The sequence below is a fragment of the Panthera onca genome, chromosome B3 (genome assembly GCF_046562875.1).
Source record: "Panthera onca isolate mPanOnc1 chromosome B3, mPanOnc1 haplotype 2, whole genome shotgun sequence".
Taxonomy (NCBI): Eukaryota; Metazoa; Chordata; class Mammalia; order Carnivora; family Felidae; genus Panthera; species Panthera onca.
The window spans coordinates 115,454,227-115,472,553 of NC_138344.1; the positions used below are offsets into that span (position 1 = coordinate 115,454,227).

The following is an 18,327-nucleotide window of genomic DNA, read 5'->3' on the forward strand; positions in this document are numbered from 1 at the left end:
AATATATAAATGCATCATTTTTCTAACTGTAAATGACAACTCAAAATAGCTCAAGTATAAAAGGGAATTCATTGGTTCACATACTGGGGAGCACAGACTGTCTCTGGCATTAAAAACTACTGGATCTGGGGCAGCTGGGTGGCTCAGTCAGTTAAGTGACTGACTCTTGGTTTCAGCTCAGGTCATGATCTCACAGTTTGTAGGATGAAGACCCGTATGTGGCCCAGCACTGACACTGTGGAGCCTGCTTAGGATTCTCTGTCTCTCCCTCTCCCTCTCTGCCCCTCCCCTGCTCACTCTCTCTGTCTCTCAAAACAAATAAGTAAACTTAAAATAAACCTACGGGATCCAAGAATTTAATTGATACCACGGGAGCTCTGTCTCTCCTCATATCCTTTTGGCCTCTGTTCAGTTTCATTGTTGAGCTACTCCTCTAGGGGGTGAGCAAGATGGCCATTGATAGCCTCCATCTCAAATCCTCCCAACTTAAAGAACTTTTCTCTCCCAAGTCTCGTTTATAAATCTCATGGAAATTTCTGATTGGCTCTATTTGGGTCATGTGCCCCCCCCCCCCCCAACCAATCACTGCGGGATAGGGTGATGGAGTAATGTGATTGGCCAAGCCCGGAATAGGTGCTGTAGCAAGTGAGGGAGGGGGAAACCTCAGCCATGAATGACAGCTCGCCAGGATCACATGGACTAGGGGAAGGAAGAATCCCCTAAGGAAGGGATGCTAGCAGATCCAGATAGCTGGTATCATGGCTCCCACTGAGGGCCATAACTGATACTGGAGATGAGAAGGTTGGGGGGGTGCAGAGTGGATTGAGTAGTAGCCGAGGGTAAGGATAGGCAGAGGGGCCTTATTTTTCTAAATAAGGCTAGACTGAACTGGACCCTGGAATTATAAAGAAGTTTGTTGTTGGGTTGGAGGTGAGTGGACAGATGCGAGATGAGTGAAAATATGAAGCCTACGTCAGCCCTCATACAGCTAATGCTACATCTGCGCAGGAAATGGTTAAAAACCTCCCACTTTTCCACGGAGGGAGGATTGAAGGTTGAATATGGATAAAAACTTGTACTGGAAATGCTGTAATTTTCTCAGGTAAATTGTGAAGTTGAATGCGATTAGAAAAACATCCCCCAAATAGCTTTGGTTTGGTTGGCATGTAACCAAACCCTGAACAGCTGAGATTAGTATAAAAGAGATTCAAATGCATGTCTTTCGCACATGCTTAAGAAACCGAGCTGAAGGAAGGGGAAAACAGCACACGCCATCTGTTTAGGAGGTGTGCAAGCTCCAGAGTGAGCTTGGAAGGAAAGGGGGCTTTCGTCTTTTAAGACCAGTAGGCAGGGAGAAGGGCACAGGCTCAGGGAACCAGAAACAAGGTCAGAAGGCAGGGCAGACAGAGCGTCTGAGACCCATAAAGCCAGCAGGAGCACGGTGCCTTCTGCTGTGTACCACGCCAAGCCCTTTCCATCAAAATAGTTCCACATACACCTTCTCTAAGAAACCTCCCCATGTATCTCAGCAGTAATGAGTTATTCCATTAGTGGTGAGGTCATCCGTAGGATTGCCCGTGCCCAGCACTCGCCTATTAGGAATAAAAGGAGAGGTTTTGGTTTGAGTCAAAGGACCTACTGTGGCTCGATCATCTCTCTCCCCTGTGAGGTTCATGAACAAGCAATACATTCAAGAGCCATCAACGGGTGAGAAATCAAAATACGACTTTATTTTCACTTGAATAAATGCTCAGTCTGTTAGTGCAGAGCTCTCTTGTGAAGACAAGGCTGGAGCAAGCAGCTGACGGGGAGGGCCCACCTGAGCCTCTCCTACACACACCGACCTCTTCCCACCCTCTGCCCTGCCACACGGGACCGGAAACCGCAGCAATAAAAAGTATGTTTGGCTATCCATCTGAGGAAGAGAAAACAAGATGGCCAGATCCCAAGAGGAGGCCTTGGCTCAGCATACCTACTCCTGCTGCATGAGCTAGAAGGAAAGGCTGATGGAGGTTCCTAACCCTGCCCTTGTTAAATGTGGCCCAATTAATTTCCTGGAATCTGAACGATCCGATGAACAGGTCCTCTCTGGGAGAAGGCAAAGGCCAGGAGAGAAGGGGAGAGATGAACCTTCCCTTTTCTCTAAATACTTGCTCCCCGAAATGTGGGCCCTCGACCAGCGGTATCGACATCACCTAGCAGCTTGTTAGAAATGCACAATCTTGGGCCCCACCCTAGATGAACAGACTGAGGGAAGTGCCTTTTAACAAGATCTCCAAGGGATTGACATGCACATTAAAGTTTGAGAAGTACTGAGTTTCCGAATCCTAAATTCATGCCCAAACTGTCATTTCAATCTCTGCTTGCTTCCCAAAATAGTGCTCTGCATATGGTCAATCGTTAATGAAAGGGTGTTTGAGAAATTCTCTTTGGCGTCTATTTAATTCCATGTGAAGGAAGGAGATCACTTCTGAGAAGCCAGCACACATTTACCAATGAGTGGCTGGGAGACAGAAGCACACTGAAAACAAGCAAACAGAATAGTTCTAGACACACACACACGGCTCTGCCGAGCAGGACAGATGGGCATAGTAAATCTCTCGCTCCATCCCCCCACCCATAATATTCTCTCCCTCACTCATGCTCTCCTTCACCCAAGCTACTATTAAGCTCTTGCGTCAGCTCTGTTTCAGACACAGGATAGTACCACGTGGATTACATGTCTCTTGCAGCCCTGTCTTCAAGCTCAAAATCTGAGAACGATATGCTGCACCACTAAGCCAGGACATGGGAGGATGACAAAAAGCAAATCGGCACATCAGTGTTTCTCACCTTTACGTAGTTGTGACTGTCACGACCCAATTCATATCTTATTTTGGAGCCGGGCCTGGATCTCCACTTGCCTGAGTAGGAAGTTGATGACAAAAACTCAGAGCACCCCACCCCCAATTTCTTCTCTTCGCTCTACCTGATAGAATACCTCATAGTAAAAAGGGCCAGGGGCTGGCAAATATGTATGGATTAACAAGAGTCTACCATAATTATTAGGGGATCTGGGGCGCCTGGGTGGCTCAATCGGTTAAGCATCTGACTTCCACTCAGGTCATGATCTCATGTGAGTTTGAGCCCCCCCCCCCCACGCTCCCCTACCCTCGTGGGGCTCTGTGCTGACAGCTCAGAGCCTGGAGCCTGCTTCAGATTCTGTGTCTCCCTCTCTTTCTGTTCCTCCCCTGCTCACACTCTGTCTCTCTGTCTCTCACACTCTGTCTCTCTGTCTCTCTCTCAAAAATAAAGATTAAAAAAATTTTAAAAATTATCAGGGGATCCAATAATGACAGGATTTAATGACGCATGATTAAATGCACACTTACAATGTACTTCACAACAATTCTGTGAAGGAAGTAGTATTCATTGCTATTTAACAAGTGAGGGAATTTGACGTTTTCAAATGTCAAATAACTTACCCAGAAGCAGCAAAGACAGAAACCCAGCATGCACCTGAAGTCCAAAGCCTCTCAACCACTACAATAATATGGTATTTTACTTATCAGAAAACAATGCAAACTCACTGAGTGACTAAAGAATTATTTTTCTTCTCTGGGGCTAATGTGAGTTTTAAATGAGATTAAAGATGTTAACGCACTTGGAAAAGTAAGATACTGTAACATACAAGGTTTAATTTAGTATATTAAGATCCTGCCCAAATAAAAGCCCTCAATACTATACAAATGGCAACTCTGCGTGTAACAAATGTCCACCCTTATGATTCAAGATACCCCAGTCCACTCAATATACAGTTCTCATTCATCACAGGCTTTAAAAGACTATTTAATCACATACAATTGAACATAAATAGACCAGGAAGCTGTATATAACACTCCCTACCACTCATGTTGGTTAAAAGAGTACTTTGTACAAATAAGGATGTAGAACACAAAGGGTGGGAATTACACCAAAATATTAGCAGAGTATATCTGGGTGTATACGTTTCTGGACTTTGCGAATCGTCTAGGGCAGTGCTTCTCACACTCTAATATCTTTGTCCCTTCACGGCAGCCAGTTCCCAGCAGACAGCCGACACTCAGACAGGCTGGAAGAGCAACCGAAGGAATGGAACCTCCCGGGAAAGGGCACTGTCGATGGAAACTGGAACGCATGCACGCCCAGCCCGATGACCAGCAGTAACAGGTGTTTTCCATCTCTGATCTGTGATTCATTCTGCACAGCTGCGGGCACACAGAGGTGTCAGCGGCTCCTGGAATACCGCGCCCCACACGCCGAAGTGCACAGGGTTCCGGGCGCCTGGGCGGCCACAGAGAGAGACACACCTCGGCGACAACCTGGATCCACACACAAAAAAAGGGGCCCTGCCACCTTAAAAAAATATTACTGCCTGACTGCAAAGAACAAGAAGCTCGGTGGCTTGTGCCTACGCCCCTTGCTCCTCGCCGCACCTTCCTTTCTAGTTTTCAAGTAATCTATTGAGGGTGAGTCTGCATGCGTCTGGTTGCTGGCGGGCCCCCTCCCTAAATACACACACACACACACACGCGCGCGCGCGCGCGCGCGCACACACACACACACACACACACACACACACACACACTACACTCTCCTTCCCCCATCGGTCTCTTGCAGACAAGGCGCGTCTCCGAGGGTTGGGTTGAATGGGAAAGAACGGGGCCGTCTTTGTCATTAATCCTCCCCTCCTTCGGGCGAGCCAAGCTTCTTCCGGGTCAGCGACAATCACCGCCACCCCAATCAGGCCCGCGGTCCCCCATCCCGCTAGTCCCGTGCGCGCGAGGGCCAGGTCGCCACCGCCCGCAGGTTGCGGGAGGGGAGGAGGGCGAGGAGGAGGAGGAGGAGAAGGGCGGGCGGCGCGGGAGAGGGGGAGGGAAGGAGGGAGGGAGGGGACGGCAATCCGAGGAGGAGGAGAAGGAGAGAGCAGCCTCCCGCAGCTGGCGAGGAGAATGGGAGTGCGGGGCGCCAGACCGCCGCGGGGTGTCACGGCCGCGGCCGAGCTCGGCAGGCGCGGAGCAGGCGCCCGCCGCTTTTAAAGCCGGGAGGGCGCGGCGGCGGCGGCGGCGGCGGCGGCGGCGGCGGGCGGATCGCGGCGCGCGCGGGGCGCCGGGCGGCGGCCGGATGGAGAGGAAGGGCTCGGCGGCCGCGGCCAAGGGGAACCCGAGCCCGCCCGCGGCTGGCGAGGCGCAGCGGCCGCCGCCGCCACTGTGCGTCCCGGGCGGTGGTGGTGGTGGTGGCGGCGGCGGCGGCGGGGTCCCGACGCGCGGCCAGGTTGGGGCGGCGGCCGAGCCCGCCGAGTTCATCCGGCGGGCGCACGAGTTCAAGAGCCAAGGGGCGCAGTGCTACAAGGACAAGAAATTCCGCGAAGCCATAGGCAAATACCACAGGGCGTTGCTGGAGCTGAAGGGGCTGCTGCCGGCGCCCGCGGAGCAGGAGCGGGACTCGCGCGCGGCCTCCCCGGCAGGGGCCCCCAACCCCGGCCGCCTCTCGGAGGAGCAGAGCAAGACGGTGGAAGCCATCGAGATCGACTGCTACAACAGCCTGGCAGGTGAGCTGCGCCGCGCCCCTCCTCCCCTGCCCGTCCGCCCCCCGCCCGGCGCCCGGCGCCGGGCGCAGGGGCCCCCCCACCGGCTCTCGGGTCCGAGCCTACCGCTGCGGCGCGCCCGCGCTGCCCGCTTCCCCGCTGGCACCGTGCTGCTCCGGGAAGGAGAACCCGGGAGGGGGGCGCTTTGGAAAAAGTGACTTTTAGGATTATACCGTCCAAAACTCGTTGTCATCCCGTGTCCCTTCCCCCTCGTCCGTCGTAAATCTCACCTAAAAATAACTGGACACACAGAAGGGGACCCAGCTGGCCTGGTGGCGATCGCTGCTGCTACCGCTCACCAGTGGACCGGGGTCCAAATGCGGGAAGTGGCGCCCAGGGTGGGCACCCGCACCCACCGCATGCCCAGTGGCTGCTCTCCTCGATCATTGGCACCAGAGCTCGCCCTCACCTTGCCCTCAACTGACCGCATCCCAAAGGCTAAGGTCCTTCCCCAAGTTCCCTTGGCCTCAGTAGCAAAGGGCAGTTTGCCACGAGCCTTCAGCATCTTGAGCAAAATGGATTCCAAAATGCCACTTTCTTCTCTCTCAGCTCTGCTGGGGCCCCCGGTTGCCAGGTGAAGAGAGCGATCTCAAAGGGAAGCTAGTTCATGGTTGAGCTTGAGCTGTGTGTAACATCCTCCCTCCCTGTAGCGCTGGTCCTCTCCCCAGCTGGCTGCTGGGCCTGATTTGGAAAAAGGGGACCCTTCTGTTGGGATGAGAAGGTGAGATATACATTCCAGAGTTCACTTTGGGGATTTAGGTCAAAGTCAGACATTTTTAAAAATTTAACTTTGCCACAGGAAAATGTAAAACCTCACAAACAACAACAACAAAAACAAAAGGAAGAGTCTGGGTCTTTCCAGGGCCTTCCTGTGAAGAAGGTGGGAGATGTTGGCAGACGCAATGACCTTATATTTGAAAGGCACTCTCTACTCCTCTCTCACCCCATTTGATGGGATTTGGGCATGGTCCAGCTCCTCTGGCCAAGTAAAAGGCCATTCCTCCTAGTTCCTAACCCTTGAAGTTGCCTAAAACTAGCTCCGGACAGTTGGAGCAGAGTCACTTTGCCAGAGTGACTGGGTGTGGCTGGGGATGGTGGATGTGTCTGGGGTGCAGGCGGTCGGGGCATGAAAAAAACCTGGCAGTGATTCTGCTCTGTTCCCTTTGAGGTTGCTAGTGCCAGCCTGCCTCTGTCTTCCCGTGATGCCATGTCCAGGATCATCCCGACCCAGGCAAAACCCAGCCACTTTATGAATTGTAGTTTGCAAATGTAAAGGATTAATAGACTGGTGGTAGTAGCGGCCGTAAAAATGGTGGTGCTAGCAGTGATGGGGGCAGATAAAGTAGTGGTATAGCCAGATGGACTCTCTTGGTCCATCATAACGTACAGCTTGATTCTCTTTATTTCCTGTAAGTCTCTGGCATCCTTGCTTCCGCCTGATGAATAGTTAAAGGGCAGAGTGGCCGTGGGTGGAGGAAGAGGCACTCTGGATCACTAATGCGGCGGTTTCAGAGTGGTAATGGAGTCTTAATATTTAGTGTTGTCCATGGGCATTCTAGGCTTGCCCCTCACCCCACGCTTTTGGCTGCTGGCCTGTGGCTAGGACTGCCCATCTCCTACCACAGAAGTGGTTACATTTCCACGGTGAAACCAAAGACGTGTCCTGGGTCAGGCGAGCCCAGTCAGGGTGGGGCTCAGGTCCCGCCAGCTCCTCCCCACCCTCCCCACCCCCACCCCCCACCCGCGCCCCAGGCACTTTGGAAAACTTCTGTGGTGGGAGAACGGGGAGTACAGGAGCAGATTTCCCCACTGCTGCCTTCTCCAGCACTCACCACTCTTCATATTAATACTTTATTGTGTGCACTGCGCTGGGCACTTCATGCACAATGTGCTTTTTAATTTTTTTTTTTTTAATGTTTATTTATCTTAGAGAGAGAGAGGGAGACAGAGAGAGACAGGGTGCGAGTGGAGGAGGGGCAGAGAGAAAGAGAGACCTACAGAATCCGAAGCAGGCGCCAGGCTCTGAGCTATCAGCACAGAGCCCTACTCGGGGGCTCAAACTCACGGACTACGAGATCATGACCTGAGCCCAAGTCGGACGGCTAACCGGCTGAGCCACCCAGACACTCCAATGCACTTTTTAATCTTTACACCAACTTGCTAAGAGATTGTAGAGAAACAAAACAAAACAAAACAAAAAACAACCCCAGTTTCCAGAGCCATTCAAGTTCAAAATCAATGTACTTGTCGTCACACCTTGATGCACAAAGTCAGTGTCTCTAGGCCTCTGTCTCCCTGAATCCAGGGTCAGGTGGGCTTTAGAGCCCTACCCTTGAAAAATTCTGTTGGGGGATCTGAGCCCTGGTAACCAGGAGGAAGTCATACAGTACCTTAATTCAAAAACCTGATAGGGCTATTTCTAAATATTTTCAAGTTTTAATGAAAAAGAAAAGAAGAGTAATTACAAGCTGAGCAGTCATGTCAAAGCCAAAATCTGTATACTGTATAGAAAATTCAGCTGGGAGAGGGGATCCTGGAAGTCACCTGGAGAGGGAGAAGCCTGATGTTGGTTTCCTTTGGGATAATGCATTAAATCTGTTACTACGATCTCAGAAATTCTAGCTAATAGGAAAGTATCCTTTCTTGTCAGATTACAAAAGTAATCCGTACCTATAAAGTGTTTTTTTCTTTTAGAAAATATCAAAAAGTTTAAAGAAAATACCAAATTACCTTTAATCCCACCACCTAAAGGCATTCCTTGTGATGTATTTTCTCCCTGTGTTTTTTTTCCTACACATAAACGTAAACTGCTCGCAAAGCAAGGACCTCCTTTTTATTTCCACTTACCATTATGCCAGGAACACTGTTACGTTTCATTAAAATATTGTTGTGAAGATTGTTCGAAATGGGAACATGAACATTTTAAGTGTGGGTTTACAATTATCATCGGATGGCAAGGGAAGAAAAGATCACTGTTATTGTTGTCAGTGACACAACAGTGCAGTGTCGCCCATAATGTACCCTGTCCGCCTCACGCCTGCTAATAGGAAGGAGACAGCAGCTGCACATTCTTTCTGGCAGAAAGGCAACTGACCCTTCCATCTGGGCCACAGTGCCTGCTGAGTGGCCCAGCCAGCTCCTGGTGGAAGCAGCCTGAAGATGTTCGTGCCCACAAGGATCTATCCTCCTATGATGTCCTATGGACATCAGCTGTCCATAGAGGGAGATGTTTGGGAACTTGGACTAGCCCAGAAGTACCTAGAGGATTAGGCTCTGTTGCCGAGGGCATCCTCGCACCAAATAAAATGCTGCGGTGAGGCTTCTGGAGAAAACTTAGGTCTGATGAACCCTGGTACTCTTCATGGAAGGCTCTAAGAGAATAATAAGAGGGCAGCTAGAATGTGCTAAGAAATGCTAGTCTAAAAATCCACTTAGATGACTCGAGGAGGTCTCATGAAGGGTGTGAGAGCGGTTATCAACGTGCCCATAGTTGTGGTCCATTCTGGCTTGGAGTCCCTCCTGATTAGGAGGGATCTGGCCAGTGCCTCAAGACCCCTGGATTTGATTTTACCTGTCTTATTCTTCAAGGAATTAAAAAAAAAAAAAAAAAAAAAAAAAGATGGGAAGCATCCTGTTCTTTCAGAATTTCAAATGACTTTGACACAGTGATTGAAAAGATCTTCTGACCTGCCTGGGGAGACACAGGAATCTAATCCTTACCAAAGCTGCCAAGGAAGCCTGTGTTGGCCTGGTGATCGACTCCTGTTGACCTTGAACAAGACACAAGACTCCCCTGGGGCCTTGGAATGTTTTGTGCAGAATCTCTTGAAAGGCAGGGCCTTTAGCTCTACATGATTCCTGTGGGGCTGTGGTGGCCCCAGCTGGGGTGTGATCAAAAGGTTGCAACATGTAATGACTTTGTTGGTATTTTCAAATGATATTCGAGACTCAAATGCCAGTGGTAAAGATGAGTGCCAACAGGCCATGGCATTGGATCTGAAGGCTAGATGAGAGTCAGCTTGTGCCTCTATCACTGACATACCCTGGGACGTTGGTTAAGCCCATACCATGTCATTTTACCCATTTTCCCATCGATTTAGAGCTATGTTTCAGAGGGTTTTTTCATTTTTTTATTTTACCAAAGGGACAGATAATATCCACTGATCCCAACTGAAGCCCCAGGACAGGGGTGTGACAAGGCCTAGAGGAGTCACACTGGGTAAAGGCCTGGGATGGACGTGCCTTAAAGCCACGAGACCAGAGCTGGCTACATAATTTATGGAGCCTAGTGCAAAATGAAAATGTGGAACTCCTTGTTCCAGAAGCAGGGAGAAAGTATCATTAAAGGTGTTAAGAGATAAAGCTTTTTTCTTACTTTCAGGATCTGTCTTTCTCTCTCTCTTGACTTGACATGGTGCTTTTATTTGCTATTTAATGTCATTATAAGAAAGTTGAAATTTTAAATTATTGGCATGAATGTCACTGTTCATCTTTATATTGTGCGATGCTAGTTTTAAGTGCAAATGTGAAAGCACTTATGTTGTGCGTGAAATCACATAAATTACACAATTCACATTTTGTAGCTTATACAGGCATATGTAGTTTATTCTTGCTAGAACAGTGGAGATGCTGACAAAGCAAAATCAACTGGCTTTATTTCATTTCTTTGTATGCATTCTTTTTTTTTTAATGCTTTTTTTCTAAGATTATTATTTTTTCTTTGGAGAGAGAGAAAACGATCTGGGGAGCGGGGCAGAGGGAGAGGGAGAGAGAACCCTAAGGATGCTCCGAACTCAGTGGGGAGCCTGACCTGGAGCTTGATCCCACGACCTTGGGATCCCGACCTGAACCGAAATCCAGAGTCAGAAGCTCAACCGACTGAGCCACCCAGGCACCCCTCTTTATATACATTCATCATGTGTGCACTTTCCACCAAGTTTGGCTTTCTACTGACTAGGGAAAGGAACAGGAACTATTCCCTACTCTTACCCTACTCTTTGCTTCTGTGTCATCACTTTCAGCACAAGTGGTTGGCTAGTATCCAGGGAAGTGACATAAGTAAGAAAGGATATGAGGGGACTTGAGGTCATTTGTGCTTCTCACTGCTTTCTTTCTGCATGTGTAGCAATTTCTGGGTTGAATGAGAAGCATACCTCTTGGGGCTGTTAGCTGGTCTGCCTGCTGACTTAGTTAACATCCCTGACAGTCTTACCTTGTACTCGAGCTGGGTCTTGATGAACTCTTACGCACTGTGGGCCTGCTGGAATTCTGTGCTCATGGGGCATCATGACTGCTCTATGCAAGTGGGGCTGTCTCCTCTGCTCACGTTTGTGCTTCATTCCCATCGAACTTCACTTACAAGACACAACTCCAAAGATAAAGTTGTTAGGAATTTCCAGGAAGCAACAGCAGAGCATTAAGCCCAGTGCAGGGCCCTTCTGAGCACAAGTCCTGTGTGATTGCATGAGTCACCCACCCTTGAAACCCCCCTCAGTGGAATACCAGAAGATGACTGACTGGGTGGATACATCTAAGGTGGACAAAATTAGATGTAGACTCTGAGGCAGGTTGTAAGACAAAGGGCACTCAACAGAAATTGATGTGGAGCCAGAGAACCAAATATAAAGATGGATGGATTACAAATGCAAGAATTCAGTGGTAAAAAGGGAGATGATGAGCTAGAGTCAACGTATACCTCAGTAGCCAGAAGATGAGTTTTGGGGTTAAGGATTGGTCAAAGGAAGGGGTAAGAAGAGGGGTTTCATGCTGAGATGCTCAGCCAAGAGCTTGCCATCTGGACAGGAGAGCTTGACCGGCCAAGCCATTGCTGGTCCAAAGCTGTTCCTTGGGCAGCATCTTTGCCAATAAATCTTTGCCTGTAAATGTGGCTTCTAAGATCATGTTCCAGGAGAAGATGGGAGAGTTGAAACTTGTAGGATGCTTTCAAGGAAAGAACGTTCTGAATGTAGACTTTGGGCTGAGTTTCAAGAGTGGATTCTGGGGGCACCTGGGTGGCTCAGTCGGTTAAGTGTCTGACTTCAGCTCAGGTCATGACCTCATGGTTCATGAGTTCGAGCCCTGCGTCAGACTCTGCTTCAGATCCTCTGTCCCCCCTCTCTCTGCCCTTCCCCGTGTTCTCTCTCTCTCTCTCTCTTTCAAAAATAAATAAACATTTAAAAAATAAAAATAAAATAAAGTAGACTCTGAAGGTCCTTAGTTTACCAGCAAGGGAAATGAGTTGGGTGGCTTTTCGCCGGAAACTCTTTAGGACACCTTAAAGTCAAAGTCCCTACAGCAAAAATACATGGGAGTGTCCCATCCAAGGCAAGGGGACTCAGCCGCAGTGAGGACAGGAAGGCCAAGATCTGGAGCATCCAAAAGTTGCTACAGGAGCTTTACAAGTTGTGAGTGACCTTCAGATGGGATATTCCCTTCTTACAGCCTATCTCTCTCACCACCAGCCTATGTCTACTCCAAATAGCTCGGATAAAAACGAAGTGTTTCAACCAACCCGCCATCAACTTCCTGTCTCCCCAGTGACTTTGGGAAGTCAGATGTTCATGTTGGGAACAGAGTTTCCCATTTTCACCAAAATGGTTAGTCCTGCCCCAACTACATAGCCACAACCTCTAGCACTGACAGTGGTACCAGACATAAAAAAGCCAAAGATAATGCTACAAAAGATGAAAGGAGTTTAGCCTTCTTGCTGGTATTCACATGACCTTGAAATCATTCATTAGCAATGTAAAACTCATTCCCTTTCTCTTATACATAGACATTTTCATGTCAGCAATAAAATGATGCCAACGTCTAGTAGGATCCAAACCAACACTTCCCAGATATTTTTGAAAACGAAGCAGGATGTGTAGTGCCAAGGAAGGTTGACTTGAACTAAAAGCATCTCAAGTTGAAATGGATCCAAGTGGACCTTCCCTTCCCTTTCTGCCAAAAGGACATTCAAAGAGTACTCAAGGGATATCTGGGTGGCTCGGTCGGTTAAGCATCTGACTCTTGATCTCAGCTGAGGTCTTGACCTCAGGTTGTGAGTTCAAACCTGGCGTTGAGCTCCCTGCTGGGTGTGAAGCCTACTATGAATGAATGGATGCACGAACGAATGAATGAATGAATAAATAAAATAGCACTCAAGTTACAGACAAGGTTTACATGGAGGAAGCTCATAGGGCAAATGTTTCCCTTCCATGGTGTTTCTGCATATAAAGAACAAAAATTGAGAAGTGGTGCTAACTAGCTATCTTGAGAGTTATGTAAAACCAGAATTATGATTTCAGATTTGGTTGGGACCCCAAACCTTACTTACGTGTGTGAATTCCCTTGTCAGCCTGACCAACCTGGCATCTAGTATAAACTTAGGTACTTCCAACAATAGAGATACTCACCACCACCACAAAATAACAACTACAATAATAAAATTTTAGTAACAATCATGGAGCTAAAGACTACCATGACAAGCCCAATTCCTAGCACCAGGTTGATGTTTTAAGAATGTGTTTGAAGAGTGTCCTGGCAGCTCAGTCAGTTAAGTGATCCGACTCTTGATTTTGGCTCAAGTCAGGATCTCATGGTAGTGAGATCAAGCCCCGTGGCAGGCTCTGCACTGGGTGTGGAACCTACTTGGGATTCTGTCACTCCCTATGCCCCCCCTCACCCCGCTCAAGTGCACACGTGTGCACTCACTCTGTCTGTCTCTCTCAAAAAACAAAAAAAGAGAATGTGTATGAAATAAGTGACAATGCTTATTCCAGCAGCTGTCTCATATTAAGGATACAGTAAATTCAATCATTCCATTAATATTAATTGAGCATTTAATATGTACTAGACCCAGGGCGTGGGGCCTGAGTATACAGGAATAAACATGAAGGACAAGGTCCTCCACCTTGTGTGTGTGTGTGTGTGTGTGTGTGTGTATGTATGTATACCACCTACATGTATATAAACATATATAAATTACATATAATTTACACATTTATATTATAAGTATATTTATGTTTTTAATATATATAATTTCATTTGATCTCCCTTTGTGAGACAGAAAACTTAAACTTGGAATAGCTATGTCACTTATCTGTGGTCACATAGTAGTATGTGGCAAGCTGGGGTTTCTCATCTGCCACTCTGTAATTCCAAAGCCCATAGTCCTAACCGTTCACCTCACAGCCTCCATTTTTAGGAGTTTCTTCCTTAACTACTAAAATTTGTCTCCTTGAAATCCATCCATATTCTGTCTACCCTTGGAGGCAACATAGACATCTCACATAGACTACATCTCTTCACCTTTGTAGTAAGGACAAGCCTTGGCATTTAAAAAAAAACATTTTTTTTAAACGTTTATTTATTTTTGAGACAGAGAGAGACAGAGCATGAACGGGGGAGGGTCAGAGAGAGAGGGAGACACAGAATCCGAAGCAGGCTCCGGGCTCTGAGCTGTCAGCACAGAGCTCGACGCGGGGCTCAAACTCACGGACCGTGAGATCATGTCCTGAGCCGAAGTCGGACGCTTAACCGACTGAGCCACCCTGGCGCCACAAGCCTTGGCATTTTTAAGGCAACTCACTTGCTCATCTTCCAGTCTTATGTTCTGTAGGTCAAACATCCTTTTGTTGTGATTGTGCCTTCTGTGATTAGGATTTCCATTCCGTGACCATCCCGGGTGGTGAAGAGGCAAGTGGCCTGCATTCTGTAACCAGGTCAGAATTTCCCTGGGTCTTTTGTCATTAGGAAGATGACCTGAATTTGTATGGACAGAGAGGTGTGAGGAGCCAGTGAGGCATAATTTCCAGTGAGCCTAAAGACTGCAGAAGCCCCACCCATACGTCCTCCTCTTTTCTGTCCCCCTTGCTCCAGTTAGGAGGTCCTGAGAAATTTAAGTGGAAGGGTTAAGAGCGGAAATTCATTTCAGCCATTACCGTCTCAGTAATCACTTTGCGGACACAGTGAGAAATGACCCACTAGATGAATAGCATCTGGAATTATCCAAATGCATTACTCTAGACCTGGTCAGTTTTAATGTCATGAGAGGGATGATACCATCTTTTTAAAATATGTTTCAGTTTTAGTACCGAGTGAGGTTGGCCATGTATTATTTATTCCGTGCAGTGTGGGGCATTTGCAATCCTAACATCCCGGAAAGTACTATTTATTTTTTGGTTAGTGTCTTTATGATCGGCTGGTACTAGGTTCTGACTTTGTGGGTCCAAATGTCATCTCCCAAGAAACAAAAACAAAGAAGCCCCAAAGCCAGCACTAAGGAGACCAGCTGGCCCTGTGTCTAGTGCAACACTAACTGAGGTAGACCCGCATGACAGCTGGGGGCACATTCGCCACATATGTGAACTTAACCTGTTCGCAAAATCCCTGACCTTGATTTTCCTCACTCATTAAATGGGTGTGGTCAGGCCGGCTTGACTCACAAGGTGAGGGCGAGGAGCAAGAAGATAATGTATGTGAATGTGCTTCCTAGCCTACAAAGCATTAGAAGTATAAATTGTCGTTTTAAGTGATATGAATTCGTCCTGAACGTTAGCAATGTGCCTCTGGTGTTGAGGAAGGGACGGCGTGTGTACTCAGTGCTCCAGATTCTTATTTGGCCCCTGAATCTCAGAAATCCTGACCACGTGTATTGGTAGCTCAGACGCAGCAGACTGAGTATTGGAAGGAAACTCACTCATTCATTGAATCTTTACTGTTCACTGTGCAAATCGAAATCTTCTCTGTTCTCCTCCAAACATGGCACGGGGGCAGTGGGAACTAGGGTTCTAGTCTAGGGTCTGCTGCTCACTTGCTCCGTGACTGTGGACAAGTCACAGCACTCTAAGCCTCCGTTTCCCCAAATGTAAACAGTGGGGGTTGGGCCAGTGCCCTCACAAGTGCTGGACTGTCTAGGATTTTGAAGGCCTTTTGGCGACCCCCCCTCCCCACCCGTGTCCCAGCCTCTCTTTCTGGGAGCAGATTTAGGAAAGAGACAAGAAACAATCTCTCTTTTATTCTAGTTTACTGGTATGTGCTGACAAATAGCCATGAAAAGATCTCGACTAAGATTTCCAAGGCAACCCTTGCAAATATGGGAGTAAACCGAAATAAGGGACCTCACAGCCTCCCAGGATGATAGAGTCAGACAGAGGGTCTCTGCCAGAAACCAGGGTAAGTGTTGGAAGCCTATTTAAAATGCCATCTGGCCCCTGGACTCTTAATGGATGTCACAAAATATCACCTGTTACTGCTCTATCTTCCCAGATTATTTCAAAATTCAGACTTCGATTTGGAGCAGGCAACAGTTGCTGGCTAAGTTAATAGCGTCTCAGACAGTTGCTGCCCTTGGCCCAAAGCTAAAGATCCCTCAGGAGTCTGGGGTACAGCCAAGCATTTGGGGATATGGTTCTGGGCCTCATGCTCACCCTGAGTCAGAAATGAGCTCCTTGCTCAAATGGATCTGCACCCTCAGGCTGTGGAGGCCGCTGGGTCATTGGGAACTCGTGTAGACTCTTCTTTACGCCATTATAGGGAAGAAGGGCTGTAGCCCTGTGTGTGCCAATGAGGATGGGAGGGAAGAGAGAGAACACAGAGGGACAGACACAGGGCAGTGTGGCCTCATGGGAGAGAACTTTACTTAGTATGACAGGATCTAGGTTTGAATCCTGACTTCCTGTGGACTCCTCCATTAACCCCAGGCAGGTCCTGACCTCTCTGAGCTTGTTTCCTTTATAGTATGGGAGTGATAATATGCAGCACACAGGACTGTGATGGTGATTGAAATGAAATGACACAGCAGGCGTCATTAATAAATGATGGCTTGTGTAAATCTAACCCCTACTCCGGTAGGGACCAGGACGGGAAAGTATGTGAGACGGGAGGGACAAAGGACCCTGCAAAGGAGGTTATGGGTGCATAGGGGAAGCAAGTGAGCAAACAGAGGAGGTCAAAAGAGAGGCCAGTAGCTTTAGGGCAGGAGAAGTGACCAAGGTGTAAACTAACAGCCTTCTGTGTGGGTGTTTCGAACCTGGTGCGTTCCTGGGCCCAGGAGGCTGAGTGAACAGGTAACCCATCAGGCTTCCTCTGAAGGGCAGCAGAGCCAGAAGCAAGGGCCGCTGGGACTTGGGGTCTGTGCCTACTTGCAGCTTCTCGGGATACAGGTTGGTCCAGGAGACAGAAACTGCTGGGCTCTAGGCAGACGTGTTTCGGCATGAAACTATATCAGCAAATAAGCTTTGGTTAGAGTCCATTCTCTGCCATTTTCCATCCTCTACCTCAGGATCCTCTGACCGTCTCTTTGAACTGAATGAGTGGGGTTAGAACCTGGGCTCTCTCACAAGTCAGACCAGTTCAGAGTCTGAGAGCAGAGTGTAGGATTTGCCAGGGAGAGAAGACGCATGCTGTGATCAGTTGGGTTCCCTGGGGAGCCTAATGAGCAAGAAAGCTTACTGGCGGGAAGGGGACACGGAGGAAGGCAAGGCCTCCTTGAGAGGAAGACATCTGAGGGAGAGGCTGTGAGGCCAGTAGCCTCAGGCCTGCTCTGTGTGCTCTGTTGTGCCACATGCTGGTGCCAGCTTCCCAAGCTTCCCTCCTGGCGTTCCACGAGGAAGGCCCTTGGCTTGCACGGGCATCCTGAGAGTGAACACACTAGCAGGCGTGTCCCTTGGACTCTCCTGGTAATCCCCCCTTGCAGGCGTACCTCTGCCATGATGCCCAGGGCCCTCTCATGGCCCCAGGTCTTCCCAAGTCAGGGCCCCGGGAACAGGCAGTGCTTTCCGCTCAGGACACCCTTCAGAAGCCTTCTCTGCACTCTTCTTTGGAGTTCTACCCCTGCTCTCTTTGAAGACATAATGGGCGGAGGTGATTTTTAACATAGTTTTCCAATTACAAAAGTGAAACGCCGTAATTGTAGAAGATGCTGCAAATAAAAGAAATTCAAAGAAGAGGCAACAACTCACTTGTCATCCAGCCATCCTGTCAACTCTTTTCTGTTTGGGTTGATTTCCTCCCAGTCTTTCTTCTGTGTCCATATAAACATGTATCAGCTAGCCCACTTCAAGGTCCACCTTTCTCCAGTTTATTTAGGAAGGAAGGGGTTTGTCTTATTTGTGCTGGGGCTGCCCCCGGGGACCCCTGACTTCCTTACCCTGTCCCCGCAGGATGCCGCTCACTCTCCCCGGGGTGTCAGCCAGGGGGCACTTCTTCCCTTTGTGGCCTCTTCCCTTTCCCGTCCTGTGCTACCACCCCATCAGGCTGTACAGTTACTGAAGGTTGCGGGATCCAAAAGGGTTTACATCTCAAAAACTGAATATTCAAAATTCTTTTTCTTTTTTTAAAAAAAATGTTTATTTATTTTGAGAGAGAGAAAGAAAGAGAGCACGTGCAAGCAGGGGAGAGGCAGAGAGTGAGGGAGAGAGAGAGAATCCCAAGCAGTCTCCACACCATCAGCATGGAGCCCAATGTGGGGCTCGATGTCACGAACCATGAGATCATGACCTGAGCTGAAATCAAGAGTTGGACGCTTAACCGACTGAGCCACCCAGGTGCCCCCTTCAAAATTCTTTTTCTTAAAACTCATTTGGCTATCAGACTACCAGGAGTCTCTTATTGACCTCTTAACTTTTTTTTTTTAAATTTTAGGGGGAGAGAGGGAGAGAGAATGCACACAAAAGCTGGAGAGAGGAGCAAAGGGGAAGAGAGAGAATCCTAAGTGGGCTCCATGCTCAGTGCAGAAC

The 18,327-nt window shown here is 48.4% G+C and overlaps 1 protein-coding gene across 1 annotated transcript in view; it reads left to right on the forward strand.

The window, feature by feature from the left end:
* The first annotated feature begins 3,488 nt into the window (after positions 1-3,488).
* TTC9 (tetratricopeptide repeat domain 9) overlaps positions 3,489-18,327 on the forward strand; it is a 32,688-nt gene continuing 17,849 nt past the window's right edge. The window contains exon 1 of the mRNA XM_060620189.3: positions 3,489-5,569. Within this exon, the coding sequence (XP_060476172.1) occupies positions 5,143-5,569 (427 nt within the window). The 5' untranslated portion in view covers positions 3,489-5,142. The remainder of the gene's footprint in view (positions 5,570-18,327) is intronic.